This window comes from Alligator sinensis, unplaced genomic scaffold, assembly GCF_000455745.1.
Source record: "Alligator sinensis unplaced genomic scaffold, ASM45574v1 scaffold853_1, whole genome shotgun sequence".
Classification (NCBI taxonomy): Eukaryota; Metazoa; Chordata; order Crocodylia; family Alligatoridae; genus Alligator; species Alligator sinensis.
In genome coordinates this window covers 1,210,810-1,238,415 of record NW_005842005.1, presented here as the reverse complement: position 1 = coordinate 1,238,415, position 27,606 = coordinate 1,210,810, and the positions used below count along the sequence as shown (strand labels likewise).

Below are 27,606 nucleotides of genomic sequence, written 5' to 3'. Positions count from 1 at the left end.
ACTATCTAATAAACTGAATATGATTAGTGTGTACAGTTAAAAAAAAATAGGAATTTTTATAGTGGTGATTTTCTTTCCTTGTAGGCAAAACCCAAAAGAGCTACATCTCATCCAGATTAAGAATATTCATCACAAATTACCTCAATGTGTTTCTAAGTAGAGCTCTACTTCTGCTACAAGCTGAATTTCAGCCAGGAGCACAGAAGATACTAAGGCACCAAAAATGAAGACAGGCATACAGAGGAAATGCCCAAATCTTTGCATGTTCTGGAACTGGGATTTGCATTAAGTTACCATTAGCTATTACATGTGAGTGCTGGCTAGAAAGACAAGTGCATGGTAGTTCATAATTCTGCATGCATGACAGATTTCTGCAATGATTATAGCCCCTATTCAGAAGCCACCCCACCCATGGACTAAAACATCTGAACTTGACCCCTTTTCTAGATGATGGGAAGGTAAAAGCTGAATTTCACTTTTAAATAACAGCTGGGAATAACTTTAAATAACAGCACATGCCAACTCTCATTAACCTGCTCCCCTCCCTCTTTCTGGTTCTTTGATTTAAAAGGGGGAATTACAGGAAATAAAGAGGTTGCCTTTTCCTTTACAGGTGTGGAGAGTAAAGGTGAAGCCTTGCTGAGATGCACTTAAATATTCCCAGCTGTTGCTGTTAATAGGTATGCACCCTCAAAACTTTCCCCAAGTGAAGATTTTGTATGCAAAGAGTATACTACAAAAGCAGTGTCCATTGCATTTTCTCATTGCTGTGATCAAGGATTGGGCATGAAGCCAATAGGACAATGCCTTTTGCAAAACTAAAAGAAGGTTAAAAAGGAGAGCCTGAATAAAAAGCTGATAAATGATAGTACAATAAGCACTTTGTCTGTGGCTCATAGTATTAAGCTATTTTAAAGTCACCCTTTCTACAGAGTTCCTAAAATTGAGTAATTTTCATAAAGAAATCAAAGCTAACCCCATTGGTAAAATGATGATTGTGTTCAAGCATTGACACCTTCTGCTTGGAACTCAGAGTCTTTGGTACAGATCCTGCTGTGGCATAGCTGTGAAGCGGTTGCAGCCGAACTGGGCGTTGCATGTTTTCTGGTGCAGTGTTTGGTCGAGGAGAGAAAGACTGAATGAGTGAAACAAGAATGAACATTTAGAAAAGGAGCTAATTTCCATAAGTAATCCTATAAGAGGCTCAATACTATTATAGATAAACCTCAAACCTGCAAACCTTAATCAAACTTTGCAATTGGACATGGAGATTTTGCAGAGTTAAAGCAAAAGCAAATGATACCTAAAGAACAAGATGAACCTTGGAGTGCAGAATCTCAAAACATAACCATGAGAGCAGAGCAGCTCCTTCTCGCCTCACAAAGTGACTGGTAATTTTGGGGGCCCACCCTGAGGAGACTAATTTTCCAAAAGACCTGAAGATCTGAAGTGCAGGCCCCTTCAATGATCAGAGGTCAGGGAAGCAGACCCTACGATGACAGGCTGAGAGCCCTGGGGCTCTTTAGCCTGGAAAACCGCAGACTCAGGGGTGATCTGATGGCCACCTATAAGTTTATCAGGGGTGACTACCAGTATCTGGGGGAACGTCTGTTCACCAGAGCGCCCCATGGGATGACGACTAGGTCGAATGGTCATAAACTACTACAAGACCATTTCAGGCTGGACATAAGGAAGAACTTCTTTACTGTCCGATCCCCCAAGGTCTGGAACAGCCTGCCACCGGAGGTGGTTCAAGCGCCTTCATTGAACACCTTCAAGAGCAAACTGGATGCTTATCTTGCTGGGATCCTATGACCCCAGCTGACTTCCTGCCCTTTGGGCGGGGGGCTGGACTCGATGATCTTCCGAGGTCCCTTCCAGCCCTGATGTCTATGAAATCTATTAAATCAAGGGTCTCAGATGGAGCGCTCAAACCATTTCTGAGACTCTTTCCTATTACCTAGCTTTGCCGATGTAAGATCATAATGTAGTTCATATGTGGTTATAATGAGCTCATAGGGGCCACCTCAGATGACCCTATATCAGACTTTAGTCCTGGGGCAAGGAGTCTGCATAGGACACAGGTTTTAATCAATAGTCAGCACAGTTCTCTGACGCTTTCTCTTTTATCTTTTCTTTTTATGCCCTCTAGAACACACACTTCCAAAATTCTGAGAGCTTAGAAAACTGCTAAATATTGATCAAAACCTAACTTCTTTCTTCCCTGCAAGCTTACTCTCTAATTTGGTATTGACAGTAAAGGCCATTTAGAGGTCCATGGTCTGGATATGAGGGAGGGGAAGGCACAGGAGGGAGAAGGTCATTGAGGACTTGTAGAATGACTGGATTGGAAGGGACCTCAGGTATCATCTACTCCACCCTGAGAGTCAACCAGTCCAAAACACAGATTCTGTGGGCGCAAATTATTACTACAGAAATGGAAAGCCAAATTTCAGCACTAATAATGATTCTGAATATTAGCCATCCCCTTAACAAAAGTGTAAACCACCTGCCTGGGCCAGAAGCACTCCAAAGGACATCTCCTGTGGCATGTCATTTAGCACATCACCCCACTCTCTTCTCTCCCCCAGAAAAATAACTTAATTGTTTTAGTTATTTTATATGTGCAAACTTGCCTAGATCTACTGCATTTACCCTCTTGTTGATAATACAGAGTGTACTAATACTGGTCTAATCTTGGTTGCAGGTGAGAAAGAAAGTTTAAAATAGATTTATTATGAGGCAACGCTACCTTGTCCTAAGCACAGCATCACAAGGAGATTCCTTTCAAAAGGCCTGACCCTGCTCCCACAAGAGTGTGGAGCCCCTGGCACCTCCCACAAGAGCAAATACGAATTTCTTCTACAACTACACAATAGTTGGGCCACAAGTATGGAATAATTAGGGAAGTCAGTGTGTATTTTGCGGAGGTGTGTGTTTATGAGCATACATTTGGTAGGATCAGGGGTACTTGGCAGGACTTACCAATTGTGAATGACCAGATTGTTCTCCATCAACTAAAGGAGGGTGTCGATAATGATTTCTTGGAGCGGTGGGTGGGTGTGGAGAGAGCAGAGGATTAGCTCTCCTAAGATCTTCCCCTGATCTTCTTGAATGTTCCACCTAGAAGAAGGGAAAGTTATGCATCTGAGCCTCCAGAACTCCTTAGAGATGGCTTTACCACCACGAGGCTGGTCGCCCCACGGTATAAGTGACACAAGGCAGCAGTGCTGAGTGCTCAGGGCCACTCTGGTCAAACAACCTTACCTTGATTCTCTGCACCCTCTCCTTCCTCACAACATTTTCCAGTTTTCTTTTTATTTCTAGTTGGTGATGATGCTATCAGGGCAATAGAAAAATAAATCCCATTAATGACCACACCAACTGTCAATGAAAACAACAGGACTGAGTCTCTGGCTTATCCTTGTGGCTAGGGACAGATATTCAAAAAGCCTGAGCCTGAAGGCTAGGGACAGACATTACACATAAAGTGATCAGAAACTGGTTTAAACCTGTAACAGAACAGATGCTCAGTGCACATAAACCAGTTTGATATGGGCTGAAACTGGTTTGAGATAAACCTGGTTGAATCCAGTATCAGACTTAACTGATTTGGGCCAAACCATTTTATGCAATGTCTGTCCCAGACCCTTTGCTGGTTAGTATAACCTGGCTAGGCTAAATCAGTTTGTAACCCAACAGAAATCCCCTCAGGACTGAAAAAAAATGCAGGCAGATGCCTGCAGTGGCTCAGACTAGAAGCCAGGGGGTGCTACGACAGCCCTCCCTCCCTTTACAGCGCTGAGCTAAGGGGGGCATGGCCAGGCCCCCAGGATGTTCTGATTAGGGAGGGGTCCTGTCCCCCCTCCCGCCTCCTGACCAGCCCACCAGGGAATTGATAATGCAGTGTTTATCACCCCTAACTCAGTGTTTATCACCCCATTAAGAAAATAACAGAGGGACATGACTAGGTACCTGTTGATTCTGCCTTTGTACCGTCTGCCACAGCATGGACTTTAGCCAGCATGTGGTCTGCTAGCTGATGCTGTGTGTCTGTGTAAAACAGAGGGGACAGGGATCCTTGCTTAACAGGGAGTGGTGAGGGGGATGGACGGGGCAGAGACCTGGTGCAGGTGCAGATAAGCTACTCTGTAGGTCTGGGAATTTCTCTGATCTACATAGCTGTACCCAAGCTCCCCTGATAGGGGCTTTCTCCACCTCTGCCAGGAGATCACTCAGGAAAGAAACAAGCTTAGTTCTCACAACCTATGCTGAATAACTATTCCCTTTTTCCAGCTATACATTTTAGAAGAGGATTATTGAGCCCCCTGTCTGAAACATATGTCATAAAAGATGCAAATGCATGATATAGTTGTGTAATTTATGTATTACTTATTTCAAAAGACAAGTTTTTCTACTCTACTGTTGTGATGTTTGTGTGAGCCAAGATGACTCTCAGTCTCAGGGACCAGACTGACGCAAATATTTTAATGCTTGTGACTACAAGCTACATGGAGCAGAGCTGAATCAACCAATCAGATTACATGCATATCCTAGGTGTTATGCCAGTTAAAAAGTCACTGATAGAATATTTAGTCAGGAATCTAAGCTAGCCAGCACAACAAACTACAGCAAAGAGGACAGCTGTTTAAATGCCAGCATCTCTGCCACCACTCAGAATTTGGAGTTGAAGCTTGGGAGTACTTTAAAACCCAGAATCTTTAAAGAGGGTGCTGAGCTTATGCTCGAATTCAGTGCAATTGTAGAGATAATGTAGTTTAAGCAGATGTCACTAATTTTATTCTTTTTCTTTTTAGAGCTTGGAAATTGAGCTACAGATGGCGAGGGCTAAGGATTTTGGAATGGCCATATTGCAGACCAATACAGTTAAGAGAAACATGGAAGACCAATTTAGAGAAGTTCAGATTTACAGTTCAGCCTAAAGCTTGTATGCAACAACACACTAAGGTGCCTTTACTATTTGGCACATGACTGCATTTTATCTGATCCTATAAAGAGCCTCCTTACAACCCTATCCGGGAGTGATGGGCAACTCTCTCCCTTCTTCTTGCCATTGCCTGCAGCTTTATTTGTCAAGTGCTAAACAGCTGTTATGACCAAAATATTGGGCACAGAGAGGGATGAGTGCTGGGGTTAGGCGGTGTTCCAAAACTATTCTTTTTGCTGAAATCACAAGAACGGTGGCTCCTTGCCTTTCTCCCCACAAAGGGATACACTTCTCAGGGGAAATACCAGGTCATAACATTAAAAACAACCCAACACTATAGAACAGCATCTAGGCATGACTAGGTCACTATTCAAAAAGTCTTATGAAGTAGATAATGCACACATACCTCCATGTCAAGGACCCTGCGAAATATGGCCTGAGCTAGGCCCTCCCGAACATATTTTTGGTGATCCTTCCTCATCACATTGAGACGATATTCTTTCTCTGATATTATTCTTCCACTTCTTGAGATCTGCCATGAACAAATAAAAGGAAAGCATACAGAAAAAAGGAAGATGGAATCCAAACAAACCATGCACAGAATGAGAGGAAAAATCCTTTTCTATGTACACATAATAGTCACCTTAATGAAGTTCCCCCCTTAGGTATTAAAACTACTAGTGAGATATAAAATACAACTGAAATAAGCCGTTTGCTAATGTATTTTATATGTAATTTTGATGTTTTGATACTGCCTTTTAAAATGAATCAATAATCTAACTTTGTATAATAAAGACTTACAAATTCTCACAATGAGACCTTCAAATTAATGCCAGAAGTAGTGAAAACATTCTTGATTTATCATAAGCATCCAAAAAAATATTGTCTCCAAAATTTGAGAGACAGTGACAGAGGTACTGGTTGAAGTATTACTACGTGGTAATATAGTGCCATTCACATATAATGACTTACTACAATGCTGCCCCAAATGCTGCTTAGTCCTACACCAAGATTAGCTACTATTTACACATAAAATGTAACTAGGGGTCTCCAATACCACAAAGCCACGTGGACTATTGTATTATAATAGGCAATTATGTTTCTTAACACCCCAGTTTCAATGACTACTTCCTTGTGAACCATTCAAGGCTCAGTCAGAAGCAGTTTTATACTGCTGCAAGTATCATTTAAAATTCTCAGTGATCAGACAATTCCCCATGTGGCTCATTAGGAGATATGACTTTTTTTTTCTTTGGCTGAATGTTTCACACTATATTTACACTGGAGTGTCCTCCCTTTAAGTCTCTGCAATCTGCTAATTTAACTTAATACCATTAAATATAATATTAAATAGGGAAAAAGTGAATAATTCATAAGCCTACGCATACATACACCATAATTAATATATATACATATCTAGATATCTATCAATAGATAGATAGATAATATCTACTGTGTAGACATGAGAGTTCATAGCAAGATGGAACCAGTAAACTTTGCTTTATAACCCATATACCCATATTAATGGGTGACATTTTTATGGCCCAGTCATATAAGACTATGAGCACCCTCAGCTCCTCTGGTCTCCAATTATGAAGTATGTCAAGTACTTCCTGCAACATACTAACTGCCTTAAACTCCCACTGGTGTTCCTGAGGCCACTTTGCATGTTACAGACCAGGTCAGGATTGGCCCCTGTACTCTGTTCTATAGGATCATCCCATTTTTAGTAATATAGCTCTGTATCCCTCAACTATTACTATACTTAGAGGATTCTAGATCACATTGGACCCATAGCTTATTGGCAGGGTTAGTAATGAGGTGGTGAAAATGCAAAGTAATGACATTACATCACGCTGTCATGGTGTGATATCATGTGTTCAGCTAGTTGACAAATTTTTTAAACCAGTGACCTAAAGAGCTAATGTAGGAGTGTCAAACTCACCTGGTCTCAAATCAGGTCTAGACCACAGGAATCCTTACAGGATGGATCTGAACGTGGGTTTGGTAGTAGGACAAGCAAAGTCAGCAGTGGAGTGAGCAGCAGCATGGAGCTGCAGAGGTTAATACAGCCAACACACCTCCCACTAATGGCACCATCCCCAGGGGAGCTGTGTACCCCAGATGTCAGGAGCAGGCCCCACAGAGCCTGTTAATATAGCTCCATGAGCCAAATCTGGCCTGCAGGCCATGTTTAACACTTTTGTGACTGCAAAAACTGACAGCACTGAAATTCTTTGGGTAAAAAGGTTGAGACTTGAAACCTACCAGCCCTGATCGGTGGAGATGCCGTCTTATCCTTGTATTGCTGAAGTATCCAGTCAAGTGTTTGTCTGTGAGGCTGTTGTAAGTTGCAAGTGGTCTGAAACCAAGAAATATAGTCACTATGGAGACATTATAAGAAGCCAGGGCTTAATCATTAGGTCTCTCGTCAAAGTTACAAAGAACCTGCAGTGGACAAGTGTAGATACATACAATGCTCTCTTAAAGCATTGTCCCAGATGTTTTGTCTAAGAAATCCCTTTAAACGGTGCTAACTCTACAAGAAGTTTACATCTCCTTTAGAAATGCAATGAACCAGCTCTTCTCATGCTCAAAATTAGCTAAATATTAATCAATGTTTCCCATATGCTCAAATAATGTTTCCATGTGGGTTTTTCTACATAAGAAATTGTTTATCCATATCCTGCCCATAGCACCAATGAACATTAAGAATCTGAGGTCAACTTTCAGACTGCCCACTTGGAGCTTGAAAACAGTGAAGCGAGATGGGGAACAGTCAAGGACTTAGCTGAAGCTACCTTATCTCATATAATGTTTGGCCCTGGTGCAAGTGGGAGTTACAACGGATAGCTTTAACATTTGTGGAAGAAAAGGCATCCTCACATTGTTCAGGGCTAGGGACAGACATTACACATAAACCAGTTTAAGTGATCAGAAACTGGTTTAAACCTGTAACAGAACAGACGTTCAGTCCTTATAAACCAGTTTGAAAATGGCTTAAACCAGTTTGAGATAAATATGGTTGAATGTAGTATCAGACTTAATTGATTTGGCTCCGACTGGTTTATGCAATGTCTGTCCCAGACCCCTTGCTGGTTTAAAATAAACCAGAGTCCTCCAGCATCCTGGCATGCTATTGGGCTTGGCGGGGCTCTTTGCTCTAGAGTAGGGCTAACCCTTCCCCTCTGCATCTGCCTGGCTTCTCCCTGCTAAGCAGAGATTATTCCCCCCAACACCTCTGCTTTATGTGGACACCTTGGCATTAGCTAGCAGACCACATGCTGACTACAGTCCATGCTGTGGGAGAGACAAAGGCAAACAGGCTTTTTGAAGCTAATCAACAGGTAGCTTAATGTCCTTCCTTGGAAAGGCTGTTTGAGAAGAGCTGTTTGCTCCCCCTCCCTCCCCCTCACCACTCTCCACTAAGTACAAATTTCCCCCTCCCCTCTGCCTTGCTGAGAGATGTCTAGCAAGCAGACCACATGCTGAGTCTGTGCTGAATCAACAGATACCTGGCAATGTCTCTCTGTTTTCTTAATGGGGCAATAAACACTGAGATAAGGGTGATAAATACTGTTATCAGCTCCCCCCTGCCTCTGACTTACTTGCCTGTCAGTTTGCTGCAGACAGTAGAGGTATATGAAACAGACCCTATTCAATTTGGATTCGGATTCAGCCTGAATTGGGGACAGTGATTAGATTTGTTGATTCGGATTACAGTCCCCGATTCAATTCAGTGGAATCAAAGATTTGATGCTGATTCAGAGGTAGACCCAGCTTTAAATGTTTTTTCTACATACCTCGAGGTAGCAGGTGTGGCTCGTGAATGCTGTGATGCTGGGGCCCATGAAGCATCCCACAGGAGTGCGGGGGGGTGGGGGGGAAGCGCCACATGCTCAGCGGCAAACCTGCAAGTGGACCAGAAATAGTTCTGGTCCATTTCCGGGTCCACCGAGGAGCATGCTGGGCCCCACCCCCATGTCCCCCCAGCTCGGCAATCAGCCTTGGGGGGACCCCAGGTGTCCCCCAGACCCAGGAGGCACCAGTTGCCAAGCTAGGCAGGCGTGGGGGGACACCCCAGCACGCTCTCCAGCAGACCTAGAAGTGACCGGAAGTACTTCTGGTCTATTTCCGGGTCTTCTGCCGAGCACGCTGGGAGCCCCCCATGCTTCTGTGGGAAGCTCCATCCACCCCACCATCACAGCACTCACAAGCTGTCTGGTACCTAGAGGTATGTAGAAAAAACATTTAAAGTTATCTCTATGTCCGAATTGTCAAATCTTTCCAAATTGATTCGGAGGGTTCCGATACAATTCGGAGAGATTAAAGGGTCCTCTGATTCGATTCAGATTCAGAGATTTGGCCACTGAATTGGGTCGAATCTCTGCCGAATTGAATCAGGGACCAAAGCTTCACACAGCCCTAGCAGACAGTATATAGAAGCAGGGAGGGGAAGTGAAAAGCTCTGTATCCTCGACATGCATGCACCGCACACCCCACCTTGCCTCAGAGTACTAGCCCATGACTGCAGGCTGGTAACACCCACACCCCTTGAGTAGCGAGTGTGGAAAAGCCTAGGACTGCAGACAGGGTGGGGGTTCACACCCCTCCCTACTCAGAACCCTGCTGCCACCTGGCCATGCCCCCCTGAGTTTAGCTCTGTGGAGGGGGAAGGAGGGCTGCTCTAGCACCCCCCAGCTTCCAGCCTGAGCTACTGCACGTATGTGCCTGGTTTTCCTTAGTCCAGAGGGATTGTCTGTATGATTGGAAACCAGTTCAGCCTAGCCAGGTTAGACTAACCTGCAAAGGTTGAATCAATTCAGGCTCAGGCTTTTTGAATGTCTGTACCTAGCCCAGGAGTTCTGCTTCACACCCCTCCCAGCACCCATAACTCTCCCAATATGTCCCCTCCCTCTGTAGTGGGGATGGAAGGAAACAATAAGGCAGATACGCTGCCTCCACTAGAGTCTTCCTACAAATAGGGAATTCTCTGTGGACTTTCTCCAGAAGCTTCATGTTATTCTTGTGCTGATAATATTCTAGCATTAACAGACCAGAGAAGCTGCCTTTTTCAGTCCACAGAGTATGAACAGAAGCTTCTATCTAGTACTAGTATATACAAAAAAACATGATTCAGTTTCCGTAATAAACCCTGGGCCATTTTTTATTTTTAGTGATTTGAAAATTAGCATTCAAGTTGTCAGTATGGGATGCAATTCGCCAAGAATGCTAAATGGTTTGTCTCAGCTTTAGCATTCTTTCTGAGCATTTCCTTACATTTTTACAGAACATCTGTATTTGTAATGCTCCCACCATTGCAATGTGCATGTAACAAGGTTATTCATAGAATCATACAAAATTAGGGTTGGAAGGGACTTTAGGAGGTTATTTAGTCCACCCCCATGCTAAAAGCAGGACTATCCCCAACTGTTTCATCCTAGCCAAGGATTGGTCTAGCTGGGTCTTAAAAGCCAATAAGGAGCAAGATTCCACAACTTCTCTGGGTAGCCTGTTCCAGTGTTTTACTACCCTCCTAATGAAAATTGTTTTCCTAATATCTAATCTTAACTTCCCTTGCTGCAACTTGAGACCATTGCTCCTTGTTCTGTCATCTGCCACCACTAAGAACAGTCTAGCTCCATCCTCTTTGAAACTACCCTTCAGGTAGCTGAAGGCTGTTATGAAATACCAGCTCAGTCTTCTCTTCTCCAGACTAAATAAGCACAGTTCCCTCAGCCTCTCCTCCTAAGTCATGTTCCTCAGCCCGCTCACCATTTTCATTGCCCTCCTCTGGACTCTCCAATTTGTCCACAACCTCCCTATCAAGAGAGGCCCAAAACTGGACCCACTACTCCAGAATTGTCTCATCAGTAGCAAGTAAAGGGGAATAAGCACTTCCCTCCCTCTGCTGGCAGCACTCCTACTAATGTAGCCCAGTATGCCATTAGCCTTCTTCGCAACAAGGGCACACTATTAGCTCATATTCAACTTCTTGTCCTCTGTAAGCCCTGAGTCCTTTTCTGAATAGCTGCTGCTTAGCCAGTCAGTTCTCAGCCTGTACCAATGCATGGGATTGTTCCATCCTAAGTGAAGGACTTTGCACTTGCCTTCACTGAACACCATGAGATTTCTTTTGGCCCAATTCTCCAATGTGTCTAGGTCTCTCTGAATCCTAACCCTATGCTCCAGCATATCTACTACTCCCCCAAGTTTGGAGTCATCCACAAACTTGCTGAGGGTACACTCCATCCCATCTTCCAGGTCATTGATAAAGACATTGAACAAAACCAGACCCAGCACTGACCCCTGGAGCACTCTACTTGATACCAGCTGCCAACTAGACATCAAGGCAATGCTTACTACTTTTTGAGCCCAATGATAAAGCCAGTTATTACAACAGCATTTACTTTCCACCCTGTGAATGTCACAGAAGGTGTGAACATGATTCAATGCAGAATAAAATGAAGAAAAGTTGTATGACATGCAAGCATGTGTGCACGTTTAAATAATATATTCTAGACTTAGTGAGGCTCACTTTAAAATATTAAGGCTACATCTCATAACTTATAGTCCGTTCATCCAACACATACTTCCTTAGCTTGCTTGCAAGAACGTCATAGGAGATCATATCAGAAAACTTGCTGAAATCAAGGTATATCACATCCACTACTCTCCTCACATCCACAAAGCCAGTAATCATATCATAGAAAACAATCAGATTGGGCAGGCATGAATTGCCCCTGGTGAATCCATGCTGACTGTTCCTCATCACCTTCTCCTCCAAGTACTTAGAAATGGATTTCTTGAGGACCTGCTCCATGATTTTTACAGGGACTGAGGTAAATAGCTGTAATTCTCCAATTCCTCCTTCTTCCTGTTGGCTTAGAAATAGTATTTAAAGATCTGTTTTTGGGGAATTGCCTTATAGGTATACGTATATGCATTATAAGGGGTCAAGATGGGCAGCAGGGGTTAACTGAATTTCTAAAGAGCTTGGGAAACACACACACAGCTTCTCATGGCCCTGGAGGTAGATGGGTTGTCTAGTACAACAAGGCCAATGGACAGACCCAGCCTGAGAATGAAAGGGGGCTTGCCATAACACGAGATTACAACCTTCAAGGCAGATGCGTTGTCTAACACAACAAGGACACAATCTAGGAAATAGCCTGGGAAGCAAAGGAAGCATGTCCCATAACACAAGATAAGTGACACCAGCAACCAGGCCTCAGAGAGCAGGGGGGCCTAAATCCCAGTTTTGGGGGAACAGACCAAATTAGGAGAAGGCCCAGAAGGCTACGTGGACATGTGACCACAAAGAGACAGCCAACCAGAAATAGCCACAGATGAAGAGTCATCAGGAGTCATCAAGGGAAAGTAGAATACAAAAGCAGAGATTTGAGTGTAACAAAGGGTCCCTCCCGTTGTCTTATCCATCCCTCCCGTCCCCCTTTGTCATCTTCCTCCTCCTCCTCCCTAAGAGGGGTCCCCTATCCCCATCCCCATCCCCTGGAAAGAGTCCTCGAGGCCGCCATGGACAGAGGACACGCACCAGCATCCCATGTCATGCACCCCACTGGAGGGGGGCTGTGGGCCATGACATTCCACCTCCAGACTGCTGACACCTAAGACAGAGCACCTCAAAGTGGAGCCAGCATCCTGAACAGATGTACTTTGACTCTGATGACAGCCCGAGAATTGGTAGATATAGAATTGTTTGATTGTTTGTATTGTTGCTTTTTTGTTCTTACTCTGTATCAATAAATTCGCCTATTATCAACTGGCAGGTGTTGTGGTCAGTCTGAGGGTTGTGCCCACTGGGAACAAAGGTATAGCTGCTGGGTCCAAATCCAGTGTCAACACTTCCCTTTCTTAAAGATGGGCGCTATATAACTGCCATTTTCCAATAGTTTGGGACATCTCCCAATCACCATGAGTTTTCAAAGATAATGGCCAGCAGCTCTGCAATCGCAACAACCAACTCCATAAGCACCTCCAGTATACTGCATCCAGGCCCATGGGCTTGTACATGTCCAGCTTTTCTAAGTAGTTTCTAACCTGTTCTTTCACCACTACTAGCTGCTCAGATCCTCCCCAAACCATGCTGTGAGGAACAGTAGTTAATAGCTGACCTCGCCTGTGAAGACTGAGCCAATAAAGGCATTGAATACTTCAGCCTTTTCCACATCATCTGTCACTAAGTTGTTTTCCCCTACTCAGGAAAACTTTCCCTGATCTTCCTTTTGTTGCTGACATACTTATAGAGACCCTTCTTGTTACCTTTCATGTCCCTTGTTAGCTGCAACTCCAATTGCGCTTTGGTCTTCCTGATTTTATCCCTCCATGCCCAAGCAATACTTTTATACTCCTCCTTGGTCATTTATCCACATTTCCACTTCTTGTAAGCTTCCTTTTTGTGATTTAATTTACTGAAGAGTTCCTTGCTAAGTCAAGCTGGTCTTCAACCATGCTTGCTAGTCTTCCTATGCATCAGGATGATTAATTCCTGGTCCCTCATTAAGGTCTTTAAACTACATCAAGCTCACCTGGACTCCTTTCCCCTTCAGACTGTCCTTCCAAAGGATCCTGCCCATCAGTTCCCTGAATGAGTCAAAGTCTACTTTTCTAAAGTCCAGGGTCCTTACTATGCTACTCTCTATCCTTCCTTTCCTCAGGATCCTGAACTCAATCATTTTGTGGTAACTACTGCTCAAGTTGCCATCCACTTCTACATTCCCCATTCTTCTCTGTTTCTGAGCAGAAGGTCAAGAAGAGACTTGGGATATTTTGGGTAAAAAACTACAGGTTTTAAGTTTTATTCCATATTGTAAACTGCCTTCTCAACTGGGATATAGCTAAATTAGATATTTCCCAAGGGAGAATATTGCTTGGCTGTCATGATACTTTGTTCATGATGAAAGCCCTCCTTAAAGAAATGCATCCTGCATTGGGCTATAAATCTAATAGGACCAAAGCACTATATGTGATGAATAAACTCCTTCACACTAGAATGAGATGTAGCCTTAATGTTTTAAAGTGAACCTCAGTAAGTTTAGAATATATATTAATTAAACATGCACACATGCTTGCAGGTCACACAACTTTTCTTCATATTATTCTGCACTGGTTCATATTCACACCTTCTGTGACATTCACAGGGTAGAAAGTAAATGTTATCATGATATATGTTTAAGTCTGCTGCCACCAGGTGCAAACTTTCTGGACTATCTCCAACAGAAGGCATCCCAAATTGGGTATGAAAGTTTGAGGCATCCTTAACTAGCAAATATTTTTAAAAGAGGGTTTAAACACATCTGTACTGCAATTTCTCCTCCTTGAAAATGGACCTATTAATATATACCGCAGGAGAAGCTGGGTTTAATTCATTAATATCTGTAAGATGCTTTGAACCTTTTGCACATTTATTTCATCTAACATTTTTATTATTCAAAGAATGATCAGTATGGTATGGAGGGTTAAGTCTGAAGTCTGCTGTGCATTTATCCTGTAAATTATGATTGGTTTAAACAGGACAAATTTCTAATATACCATGATGAGTTACTGTATACAAAAGAGCTCTTCAGGAAGAGAGAAACACTAATAAAAATATGACGAAGGTGGTGGATTTACAGACAGTTTATTTTTGGTTTCACAATAATCCCACAGGTAGCCTATACCAGATAAATTAAACTTTAAACAGACGATTTAGTTTACCCTGTTATGCATGGTGATTGAACGCTGGCACTATAGCAACTGTTTTATGTTACTTTCTTTATCCCTTGTTTGCATTTGAAACTGCCAGATTACAGCAATTATGCCAAGTATTGACTTACAGGATCACTTGGCAAAGGTATACCATATTAGTAAAGGCAGATGAGAAACTTAACCCAATATCCTTTTATTTACTTCCTTCCATTTAATATTTCATGGACCATATAACTAGATAAAATACAACCAATCTCAAACTACACCGTGATGTAGCAATCTTGCCCCTCGGTAGATTTATTTTCTAGAGTCTCATTTAAAATATGAACATCCTGCTCCTCAACAATGCTGAATCCATTCCAAAATTCAAATGGGTGTTTGGGGAAAAAGAAAGCTATGCTTTTGGGCCTGATCCAGCTCCCACACTGAAATCATCAGAGAGCATCCAATTGAATTCACTGGACTTTGGATCACAGTCATAATTTCCAACCAAATTCTGTGCTTTCTGCCTGGATTGATATCTGACTTCTAAATAGATGTTAGCATGCAACTGAACCATACCGAATATCCCATGTTGAGAGACTTAAATCTGAATTCCAGCTGATGCTATAAATACTGATTATGGGGCCAATTCTATAAACCCTTGCTCACAAGAGGGCACAGCCTTGCCTTTCCATTTCAAATGGACACCATTACAAAGAATGGTGACTTTACTTTAAAAAGTAAGAGTGGACCATACCAGGTCTAGGCTGGCACACAGGGATTTCCATTTATATGAGCAGAACAGACTCTAACAGCACTCCAAAAGGACTGTGTATAAATGTACATTTTTCATGTGGAATGTACTTGAGGCAAAACCTTATCCTCTAAATGAAATGTGGGCCTTTCATTCAAAAGCACACGAATTATTGAAAGGCTTGAATATCAGACTAGGTTTTGTGTTCCCTGCTGCTGATAGATGACTATGGCACAAACATAATGTGCTCAGTGTTGTGAAGAGGGCACTAGCAGCAGTCTTCTCACGTTACCTTTTCTAGACAGCCCACAGATACTATTTGCTTCCAGCTCCAGCTAACTCACTAATCATGTCTAGAGATAAGGTTCAAAAAAATGTTTTCAGGTTGTAGAGGTAGAAAGCATGAAAAAGAACCAAGAAAGATGAAGGAAGAATATCATTTCGCTGTAGGCTTTGGGTTAGATTGACATTGGTAAGGGTTTTATAGCAAGAGTTATCAATTAGCTTCAGTGTGCAGTGCAGCCTCTAATGGTAAGGCTAGGGACAAACATTACACATAAACTGGCTTAAGTGATCAGAAACTGGTTTAAACCTGTAACAGATGTTCAGTGCACATAAACCAGTTTGAAAATGCTAAAACTGGTTTGAGATAAACCTGGTTGAATGTAGTATCAAACTTAACTGGTTTGGATCAATCTCTGCTTTACACAGACACCTCTTAGCATTAGCTAGCATACCACATGATGGCTACAGTCTGTGCTGTGGGAACGACAAAGGCAGACATGGATATCAAGACTAATCAACAGGTAGCTGGTAATGTCATTCCTTGGAAAAGCTGTTTAAGAACAGCTTGAACTAATGGAGAGAGGCTGTGTTTTCTTAATGGGTTGCTAAACACTGAGTTAGGGGTGATAAACACTTGTGCTTGGCTGCTCAGGAGAGGGGGGAACCCCTCCCTAGCCCTGCCAGGGCCTGGCCACAACCCCCTCAACTCAGCACTGTTGAAGGGAAGGGAGGGCTGTTCTAGCGCCCCCTCCCCCCCAGCTTCTAGACTGAGCCACTGCAAGCACGTGACTGAATTTTTTGGTCCAGAGGGGATATCCATGTGGTTACAAAACAGTTTAACCTAGCCAGGTTAGACTAACCTGTGAAGATTGAGTCAGTTCAGGTTTAGGCTTTTTGAATGTCTGCCCCTAGCCTAGGAGGTGAGATGGAAGCTTTCTCTAGCTACTAGTTACATCAGAAAAGTTTCAGAATCACTAATATTGGCCAATGACAAAGAGAGGCAACTAGACAAAATTGACCTCAAGCAGATCTAATATACATGTATTTACAATTATTACTATAGGGAAGTATGCACAGAGTATTTAAGGAGCCACACACACATACTGCCAAAAACTGCTATATGAAGGACATCAAAGGAGCATCAACTGGCATTTGACCATATTTCACTGATCTGCTGAATAGATGGACTGCTGAATTTGGGCCAGGAGGATAAAGGAAAGGTTGTATTTATTTATAGGTTAGTTGTAAACATAACTCTTGCAATATTTGGTATTTACTTAAGGCCAAAACTCATAAGATCATGTTACATATCAGAATCTGAACTTTCAGTAAAACAAAAGTAAGTTCCTAGGCCTGGCTATCATAAATTATATTTTGAAAACACTAATGGCTCAAATGCAGAAGACAATTTTTAAGCAACCCAGGAAACACTATTTAAGAAAGAATTCATAATTATTAAATGAATACTGCGATAACCTAGTACTTAATTCATGATTTTTCTTGCATAGTTGGGATTGGCAATACTGATTTTTTCAGGAGTTAATGAAAATAAATGTAACAACAAAAGTTTTCATATTTTCAGAACTAGATGACAGGCACAGTCATTGTGCATGTGCAGTATAAAGTCACTATCTTCTTCCACAGATTATTTAGCTAGACTCAAAGTCTTCTTAATATTAATTTACGTCTCCTCTTTTCTGAATCTTTGGAATTTAGCAACAGAAAAAGAAGCTGAAGTGTCTATAACAAAATTGAAAGTAGAGAAGAATCATAAATATTAGAAATTGGAAAGGCTTTTTGGATAACAGTTCTTAAATATGGACCTTTTTGCCTGCACCACCTTTCCCAGTGGGGACTAATGAAAACACTGGAAACCAAGCAGTGGTGTCTATGGATTTAGGAGCGGGAAATGGTCTTTAATAGTGTTCCTCTATTATCAAATGGTCCCCAACGTAAAAGGACTACCACTAATTTCTTCTATCACCAAAAGGCCAATGCTCGATTGCTCACTGTTGAAGAAAGCTCTGCTGTTGTAGTCAGTCCTTTCCACAATGTCTCAAATAATAGGGTTTGCACCATATCACTCAAAAGATAAAGCTTCCAGCATTAAAGTATTTTCTATTAGGGTTTGGCATTTCTGAAGTGAACAGTAGTATGGTTTGAATCTCCTTCACTTTCATCGCAAGCTTCCTCAAACTGGAGCATGAGATCACACAAGTCTGTAGTGTTCACAGGAACAGTATTTCCTTTTAATTCGTGGGAGAAAGGACATGATTTTCCTAAAGAAAATAATCCTCCAGTTACCAGTTGAAAAGTGTTTGTGTTCCCAACCTTACTACTCCCCACCCCACCCCACAACTGTCTCCAGGACAAGCCAAACTGTCCTTTTAAAAGCTAGCACTGGGTGGCAGGAAAAGGGAAAGCAATCCTGATACCTTGGAAGCTATGTTAAGGGAACAATGCTAGTTTCTAGTGAAGCAATAAAGCTGTTCATGTTCCCATTTGCAGAGATGAAAGGTGATGGCACTGCTGCCACTCCCTTTCATTCAGCATCAGGTAGTTTTCTCTCTTACACAGGGATCTATATTTTGTTCCCTTTTCTGCCAGAGTGTTCAGACCCACAGCTCTCACCTCTTATAAGAGCACCTTAACCACCAAGCTAAATGCTAGGATGAGGAAGAGGGCTCTCTTCTTCCTGGCTCTGAATAAAAGAATTAGAAATTAATTGGGCCAGAGGGAAAAAGAGAGCAAAAGTGAACATGACGCACTAGCCTAGTGATCAGAGCATCATCTGAAAGAGGCAAGTCCCTGCATTTTATCCAACAAATGTTTAATGTAAACAGTACTTGGAGGAAGCCAGGAACTAGAATTTGGTTCTCCCCTCTCCCATGTAAAGCCATGCCCAGACAAGCGCGCTCATGCGGTATGTGGCGGAGTCAGTTGTTCTCCATCCTGCAAGGAAGCAGCGTGGAGGATTTTTTGACCCCTGGATATCTACAGCTGCAGCCCCGGGAGGCCCCCAGAGCCCCAGGTAAAAGGGAATTGAATCAGAAAAGGGAATGGAACATGGACTTGACATATCTTAGGTGCAAGCTTTAGCCATGGGCCCACTGTATAAAAAGGGATCCACAACCATAGCACTGTGCACTCAACCTTACTCTGTAGCAAGCTCTCAGAGCACATGTTAGATTGAACTGCTAACTGCATTGGGGTGCCTCTGACCACAGTCAGAAGCATAACTACTAAGCAATTGAGAAAGTACCCAAGGACTTTGAGTGCTACCAGGGTTACATGATAGCTGAGCCAGTATTTTGAACATCATAATTTTAGACCTATGTGGCCAAAGTAGGACTCCGGTGGAATTTAGTCAAAGTTCTTTTGTGGGCCTAGACCTGCTACCTGCAAGTATTCAGTCTGGTCTCTTCACTTCTCTGATCAACTATTTACTGGTTTTTATCCCTGCTAATACTGGGGAGGAAACTCCAAACAGGAAACTGTACTGGATTCTTTTCTAGCTCCTGCATGAGGAATTCATTTGTTAACTAACTTCCAGCCAGGGAACACTGCACTAGGCATCAGAACAAAAACAGCGTTTTGGCTTGGAGTTACTGAAAGACAATAAGCATGGAACACCCCAGCCTTTTCTTCAGTTCCTTTTCAGTGTGTAAGTTTAATAGAAACCCTGTCAATGTAACGGATCTTTTTCCAGTCAAAAAGTGAAATTATATTTGGTAAAAATTCTCCTGAAAATTCTCCGTTTTTCATTTGACTAGCTAAGAACTAGATTAGATTTTTTTTTTTAATTCCCTATTTTTTCCAAGATATTCAGAAAAAAATGTCACCTCCCTGTCTGACCTCAGACACCTCCAGGGAAGAAGCCATCACAGAGCAACCCTCTCATAAAAGGTCTCTGAGGTGCCTAGGGGAATAAACTTCTACCCTCTACCTCCCCTGTGCAAAATAAAGTTTCTTTTGTAACTTTTACAATCCCTCAGCCTGAAGAAGGGTGTGTGTACCTAAAAGCTTGCAAAGAAAGACATTTTTTTGCTACTATTTAGTTAATCTACTAAAAGATAGTCTCTGGCCCAAGAGCTTCATCTCTATTTTTTCCAATTACTTTTGACAGAAATGGAACAATTCAGCAACTATTCTAAGCCTTTTGTCTGCAGTCCCTTTGTTGACGTGTGCAGGAGTACACAAGGAACATGTGCAGTGCCACCCACAAGTATCGTTTTAGCCTACCCCAAAAAGGGCCAAAGAGTCAGCTAGGCCGTGACATCTCCTTCCCCATCTTATCTTAACCAGCAAAGCAGCATTAGGAACATGACATCCGTTGGGGAAATATACAGGCATCTGAGGAGCATCACGCTTAAGAGCAACACAATACTTTCTGAAGCAATCCTTGGGAAGTCAACCCCATCATCTGACTATCCTCAAATGGCCAGCTTGGCATTAAATCATAGAGCACAAGCAGCATTTCAGTTGCTTACCAGCTCACACTTTGGTATCATTTACATTGCTAGAATAACATCTTAACAGCCCATTCAAGAAAATAAATTGCTGTCACTGGAGCCATCTCACCTTCTTTCCATTAACAAAAGCAATAAATTAATAAAGACAAGTAAAAACACTCAGATTAACTGGTGGAAAGACTGCTTTGGAATCCAACAGCCACAATTTATTTTGCCTTTTTAAAAATGTATTGATGGGCTACACTCAAGCTTGCCACTCTCCAAAACACACTGCAATAATTCTGGCAGCAGCAGTGGGGGATTCAGCTATTCAAATGACAGAGTACTTGCTGCTTGTTCAAAACTGCACATAGCTTCAGCTGATTTCCTTTCCTCCCTTGAGGTACCCAATAGAACTATGACATTTTCATCTGCCCAGCACAGCCGAGAGCCATGAAACTACCACTTGACGCCTGGTTAAAGCAAAATGCACAACATACTGCCGCAGACTACTGAGAACTGAGAAAATTAAAGGATTGTCCACTTGGAACGTTCTACTCTACAGGGTTTTCATGTGCAATGTTAGTGCCAAATATTTTATCGGCAGTATCTGGCTTTTATCAGCTTATAGTGTATTATGTACTGTAGCTCAAAGCTAAACAATGTTGTCTGTAGCAATGATTTTATGACCATTTTTATTGATTTGAAAGGATTAGAACAAAGTCTGTGCAAGCCTCTAACATTCATTTTATAAATCAAATCTTCATGGTTAATTGTTCATGGTGTAATTAAGTTAGCAACAGCACACCAAAGAAACAGTCCAAGAGAGCATCAAAGCCTTAGTTATTGATTGGTAGAGGCACTGGGAATTACGGTTTCTGCTTTATAGTGTACAATTGCAGTTTATTGCCACTTTTCCACTTAAACTGTAATGAGAACAAACAGTTCTAGCCCTGATGGAGATGCATTCTCAACTTTAATAAAAACTTTAATAAGCTACCAAATCTTGTGCTATTTCCAGCTGATGAAAGAAGTCTTCCTTTTTTTGTTTATCTTGCAAACAGAATAAATCTAAGCATAAAACAAAACTGCGCACTTTCAACCGCAAATAGTTCATTCGACATTGTACAACCAGGGTAATTCAATGGGACTCCTTTACGGAGGAGAAACTACTCAAATGACTAATGTGATGCGGGTTTACAACTGCACCTTTCCATGTGGCCTGAAGGAAGCCCTGTAGCCCTCATGTACCCTGTCACTGGTCCTCCTGAGAGAGGAGGTAAGTATTGGGTGAGCATACTTTCTGCATAGAGGAAAACAGGTTAAACTCCAGAAGAAGGGGTTCTCAGTGTGCCTGTCTGGGCTGGAGGCACTGGCACACAATCAAGTTACCATGAGCTAAAAGGGGGTCAGAATTTGCCCCTGTCATCTGCTCTGGGGAAACGGCTCTCTTCATTCATTTACCCCACAGTGAAAGAAAGTTCACCTGTGGCAGTTTATGGCTCAGTGAATGTGGAATAATCTACCTGGCTCAACCTTCATTTAAGATAATCAAGTGCACCTGAGCAGTTACCTAAAGTAGAAGCAGACAAGAATTTGGCTTTCTTGTCTACAAGTCAGGACAGAGCAGGACAAACCTGTTCCCTTACTTCTACTGTTATACATTTACAAGTGAGTATCTTTTTGCATTTAGGAACTTGAACAATGTGAAGAGACTATGCTGAGGTACCAGGATGGCTGTGGGAGCTGTTTTTCTCCTGTGGTGGATGGGCATCCATGTGGTTGGATAAGAAACCTGAAACTTGATAGTTGTGCGACTCAGGAGACAGGGACATAGTTCTTGCAAACTCTCTCCCCACCTGCAGGAATCCTCACACAAAACCCTAAAGGGCCTTTGTCAAGAGAAGATACCAGTCTGTCCAAGCAGAAGGAGCCTTTTGCAGCTGAAGAATGAAATTAGGGGGTTTTGGAGTTTATTGCAACATATTTCTTGAAATTAACTATAACTAAACTGAAGACCCAAATTTGCTTCCATAGCATTGTTCATAACAAGCCAGGCTACAAAATAGTCTCAGTTTGATCTACAGACTGCTCAAATCAACAGATTCATTTGAATTCACAGATAGAGGGCCTGGATATGGGGAATAGTTAATTACTTTGCCCCAATCCTGTGATCATTTAAGCAGATGCTCCTATGCAGTTGCTAAGAAGGAAATGAGACTACTCATGGAGTCAAAAGGTTATACACCAGCTTAATTATTTCCAGGATCAAGGCCTTGAGACCTGTTTTAAAGCCCACTGAAAATCAATAGGAGACTTTCTGTTGACTTCAACAGCCGTCTGTTCAGGTCCCCTCGCACTAATTAGACTTTACTTATAAATACTAGCTTCCAAAAATTTCATAACATTTCCCTGCTTCATTAAAAAGCTTTGGTTTGATAATGACAGATTAAATTAGGAATTTCTCCATTCACATGATTCTTACTAGAAATGTCCTTTATTTTATGTTTTTTCTCTAAATTATCATCACTGATTTTAATTACCAACAGTAGAGTAATTTTCACTGTTTTCACCATCAGCCAGATAATTATCCAGTCTAATCAGCCTTTACTTCAGAAATGTTTTGAGACAGACTTCAACACAGCCAGGACTGAGACATTTCTCTGAATCCTTAAGTGCAAACACCAGTGGTAACACAAGGATGCCTCATGCAATAAACACACGTCAAACAGCCTCCTAAAACCAAGAGGGGGCTCAAACATTTTCTACACGTGCACAGATTCTCAGACTTGTTGGATAAAACTCATCAAGAGTATCAGAGGTTCCTGACCCTACTTTATCCAGCATGGTTCAGGTGTTGGCACAGGAGCGGGCTGCATCACTACTATTGGCGCATGGTGCAAACTTATACAGCAAATATTTGGAGAATTCCCTACTAATTCAGGGTGCCTTAATACCTGGGTGCCTAGAGGTTCCAACTATCTGCCATCAAACTCAGTTGGAGTCCTGCACACAAAAAAGTTGGACACAAAAAATGAAGGCATCCAATATTGGCTTTAGAAAATATTAACCTTACCCCTGTTGCACCAAGCTTCCCATCTATAAAGAAAGTGATGATACTTACCCGCCTTTACAAAGAGCTCAAAGATCTGTGGCTGAAAACTACTAGATAGGATCTCGCTTCTCCCAAGACTTGCACACCTGAGTAATTTAATTGATGTGAGCAGTCTCATTGATTTCAATTTTGCCTACCCACCCGAGTTAAGTTACTCTGCCGCATATGTCATTGCAGGATTCACCTCTGTGTAAACATAATTAAGCAGTGGAATTACTGGAGGTTTTACCTAAGCTGGAGTGCAAGATCAGGCCTCTTAATTCTTTCAGTTGTTTGCTTCACTGAATTTTATTCTATTATTTCTACAGAATTAATTAGAAAACTGAATAACTATTAACATTAAACTAAGATTAGTGTATCTTTTCAAACATCAGGAACTTCAAATAATTAAGTAGGCTGTTCAATGCTTTACAATACAAAGCAGTGAAGTGGGGAGGGAGGAGAACATTTAACCCATTTCCAAGAGCAGTTGTGATGTTGCTGCCTGTTCACTGTTTGTATTCCTGATATTTAATTAAATAAAAACCTAGTCAGAGATGTATCCCATTGAGTAAGGCAGAGAGGGAATTGAGAATACCGAATTCTTACTGTGGTTTATTATTAAGGACTGCAATTGTTTTTAGTAAGCAATGGTGAAGTAACAACGACAGCACCAATGAGAATCAGAAATCTGTATTCAGACAGGTAAACCCAAAGAAGGAAGATACAGCAACTCCAGCATCAATACAGGTTTTTAGGTATTAAATTATACCACCTTTATCCTCACTGCAACCCTCCAGGAGAATGTGAATTAGTTCAGCCCTACTTCTTGCACTAGGGACTAGCACTATTTTTTGGCTACATATAAAATTTTCCATTCAGACATTCTCCTTGATCCAAGGACTTCTGTGACTGAGGTCCTAATTCCTGGTGCCTGCAACTGCTACTGATTAAATGATACGTGTCACTAAATCCAGTTCCTTATTTAAAGAAATGAGAGCATAAAGGGCTCCAGAATCACAGGCAAGGAAACATTAAGGCATTTTTGTGTGCTTTTAAATAGTTTTCCCTTTAATATCAGCTCAGAGCCCCTGTTAGTCATTCTACCAACTTCAGCTTCCCCACCCTGTGTGGGCACAGCTGGCCCAAACCCTTGTCTGCACATCTGGAAACTTCAGTTCTCACTTACCCAGGGTGAGGGTGGCTCATTTTTGCAGACTGCCTTTTGAATCGTGCAGGAAATGCAAAGAAAACTGCAGTTTGTTGTGCCAATGGCTGAGTGCTTAGGAGGAAGCAGCTGTCACAGCTCAAGCTAGAGAGCAGTCTCACTCTGCTGAGCTGTACACCTTAATGCAAACACCCCAGCCAATGCCCCTATGGACTCAGCCTGTAGAGCCCTCTCTGCCCCTGGCTGGCTGTACCAAGGCATCCCCAGCCGTTGCTAAGGGAGAACCACGTGGTGATGCTTTGGAAGAGGCGGGCAGAAAGTCTGCCTTAACCCAATTGATCTAAGGATTGTCTGAACTCTGCTGGTTGGGGGATCTGGGTTGCCACTCACGCTGTGTTGCAGGCAGGTTCCCTAGGCTCCTGCAACCTGACACACACAGACACTGGCCTCTATTTTGTCTGAATTGCGCCTAGGGACAGAGGGAAGCATGGCAAAAATGGCTCCGTCTCTTAGGATTTCAGACTGCTGTGCCTGGCAGAGCTTAATCAGACTGTGTGCAAATACAGAACGTCACAGGCTCTGCCCTTTTTTCACTGTGAATTCTCCATCGTGTTGACCTTCAGCAGGGCTCAGCAATGTGACTCTCAGAGGTGAGCTTCGAGGTACAGCCAGCAAAGGTGACAGGTCCTGAACCACAACATATCCCCTTGGCCAGCTAACCCCTTGGAATATTAGCATTTACTTGTACTATGTGCTGTGTGCAGAGAGCTTTGCAAGCCAGTAAAACAACACAGTCCTGCCTGGCCCCAAGAGCTTACAGATCATTGGTATCATTCAGCAAACCCTGCACACAGGCTCAGGAACTATATTACACAGATGACAATGCGCTGCGGCCATCAAGTGTCAGGAGGGAGGGAAAGAAAAGGAAGGAAGGCATAGGAATAGATTGGTTTCATATCGTTCTAGTTATGAGTTTTCTTTCATCCAACACCCTGGAGCAGACAGGGCCACAGAGCTTTCTGGGTTGCTGGTGTAAGTGGGAGCTCATTACACACCGAGAACTGTGCTCTCCAGGTGTGACACCTAGCATTTCCCATCAGACAATCTGCTACAATTTACAGACACTACATGTGGCCCTTCAACCTCATCACATGGCCTGCACAACCTCCTCAGTACACAAATCTACAAATGTGTGAATGCCTTTTGTACGCCCACTTGCTATGTACTATGGTCATAACCCTCATCTAGGGTGTCTTTTTAAAGACATTATATAAAATATTACAAATTAAATATAGTATTTCATGTTAGTAAAAAGCAATAGAAATACTGCTTCAAACCAGACATGACAGAATGTAAAGCCCTGAGCTAATAATGTTCTACACATGAACGATGCGTGCCCCCGGCAGCTGTGGGGTAAGGCAGCGGTGCGAGCGCGGCGGTGGCGGCAGGAGCGCAGTGGCAGTAAGTGGAGGAGCTCATGCAGACGCCGCTGGTGCTGTCGGCGGCGGCAGGCGGGGAAGGGTGCTGAGCACCAACCAGGGATCGGCAACCACCCGCAGACACCACCCGCAGTGTTGGTGGTGGCCAGCAGGGATCACGGACCGCCTGCAGACGCTGGCAGCAGTGTCAGCGGCGAGGTGGCGAGTGGCGACTGCCCGCAGGCGCCACCAACAGTGTCGGCGGTGCCTTTTTGTAAGGGGTGCACTGCCACGCTCAGGGGGTGCACGTGCACCGTGTGCACCCCCTACGCGTCGCCCCGGTTCTACTCGCAATCTTAAAATTGTGCTTCTCTGCTGGATCAGAGAATTGATCAGTACAAATATTGATTCATTCTAGGTCCCAGACTGTTACCACCAACATGCCCCATTCACTAGGGAGCAGCAGGACAATCCACTAGAGCAGAAAGGAAAGCAGGCCTGCTACTCGGTTTCCACTGGCCCCATTCCAGATCCACACACCTTCAAAACCTGGCAACAGCAAGCAATCTACTGCTAAGCTCATCAACCTATATATGCATCGATGTCTGCTCTACACACTTGACCTGGCTTCAACCTTTCATTGCCCTTTAGTGCTTTCAAGAGCCAGGTAAAAAGCTTTTTTTAAAAACATCAATGGGAGCGTTCTGAAACCAACCAAATTATGCTAACACCAATTTTAACCATGCTTACAATGATTAACAGGACGGGTAGTTAGCCTTTTAGTCTGAAGTTAGGTAGAAGGCAGGGCAAGGTGGCACCTTATAGACCAAGTCATTCAGGAAGGCTTGTGTAGCTTGTTATAGGCTGCGGCCTATTTTGTTCATAGCACCTTATGAAGTAGGCTGTAGCCTGAAAACGTCATGCCTCTCTGAATGAGTTAGTCTATATAAAGAACCACCTGGCCTTGCCTTCTGCCTAACGATTAAAGAACAATTAAAGAATGTCCACACAGGAGAGCTGTACCTATTTACTTAAACTGATTTAGACATGGAAGCTATTTCTATACCACTTCTTCCTCAAAACCAGGTCTACCATCAAGGAAATAAGCCCCATCTTCTCTGTTCCATTACAGCATGCCCAAGATCTGCAGTTAGAAAGTGAAAATGGCTTAAGAGGAACCCAAGTGGCTCCTTTACACCCCCTCCACCTGCTCTCACGTTCTCCCATAGAAACCCTGAGAGCAGCCCAGCAAGAGAGCCACTCAAGAGCTACTGGAAGCTATTGTCTATTAGTAGCTTCCTCCTCAGCACGTAGATTTTCTGGTTCATTCTTGTGAGGTCCCCAAATCCCACCAAGGACTGTTTAACCAGCACGGATGCCTAAATCTGATTTTGGACTCCCTCTGGTACCAGAATCCATAAGTTCTACATTTGATATAGCCCAAAGTCTAGCATGTCACAGTTATTTCACCTCCATTTGTCCCTCTATTGCCTCCCTTCCCACAAAACACCTACCTTAATTCACCATCAGCCTTTAATTGAGATTATTGTGGCTTCTGGTTATACACACTGGGCCCATACAAGCACAGCTGCTACTAAAAGCCACAGTCCAAGAAGCAGCTTCACTTTTATAAAATGATCATTACTGCTTACTTCTCTGAGAGCCATCTGGGAGGTAGGCTTTGGCAGGACTGCTCTTGCAGTTAGACTACCACATACAACATTTTGTATCAAAACAATTGGATGCAGAGAAACATGCCTATCCCAATTTAGCAGTCTGCCCCCAAAAGAAAAGTGAT

General features: G+C 42.8%; 1 protein-coding gene across 3 annotated transcripts in view; it reads right to left on the bottom strand.

Annotated features, from left to right (window-relative positions):
- Positions 1–24,638, bottom strand: part of ERICH3 (glutamate rich 3) — an 81,429-nt gene extending 56,791 nt beyond the window's left edge. For all 3 annotated transcript variants that reach the window (XM_025201828.1, XM_025201826.1, XM_025201827.1), the window contains exons 1-6: positions 24,412–24,638; positions 7,217–7,310; positions 5,355–5,480; positions 3,268–3,339; positions 2,986–3,123; positions 977–1,135 (exon numbers count right to left, since the gene is read on the bottom strand). In XM_025201828.1, coding sequence (XP_025057613.1) covers positions 977–1,135; positions 2,986–3,123; positions 3,268–3,339; positions 5,355–5,480; positions 7,217–7,310; positions 24,412–24,431 — 609 coding nt within the window. In that variant the 5' untranslated portion in view covers positions 24,432–24,638. The remainder of the gene's footprint in view (positions 1–976; positions 1,136–2,985; positions 3,124–3,267; positions 3,340–5,354; positions 5,481–7,216; positions 7,311–24,411) is intronic.
- Positions 24,639–27,606: the final 2,968 nt, after the last annotated feature.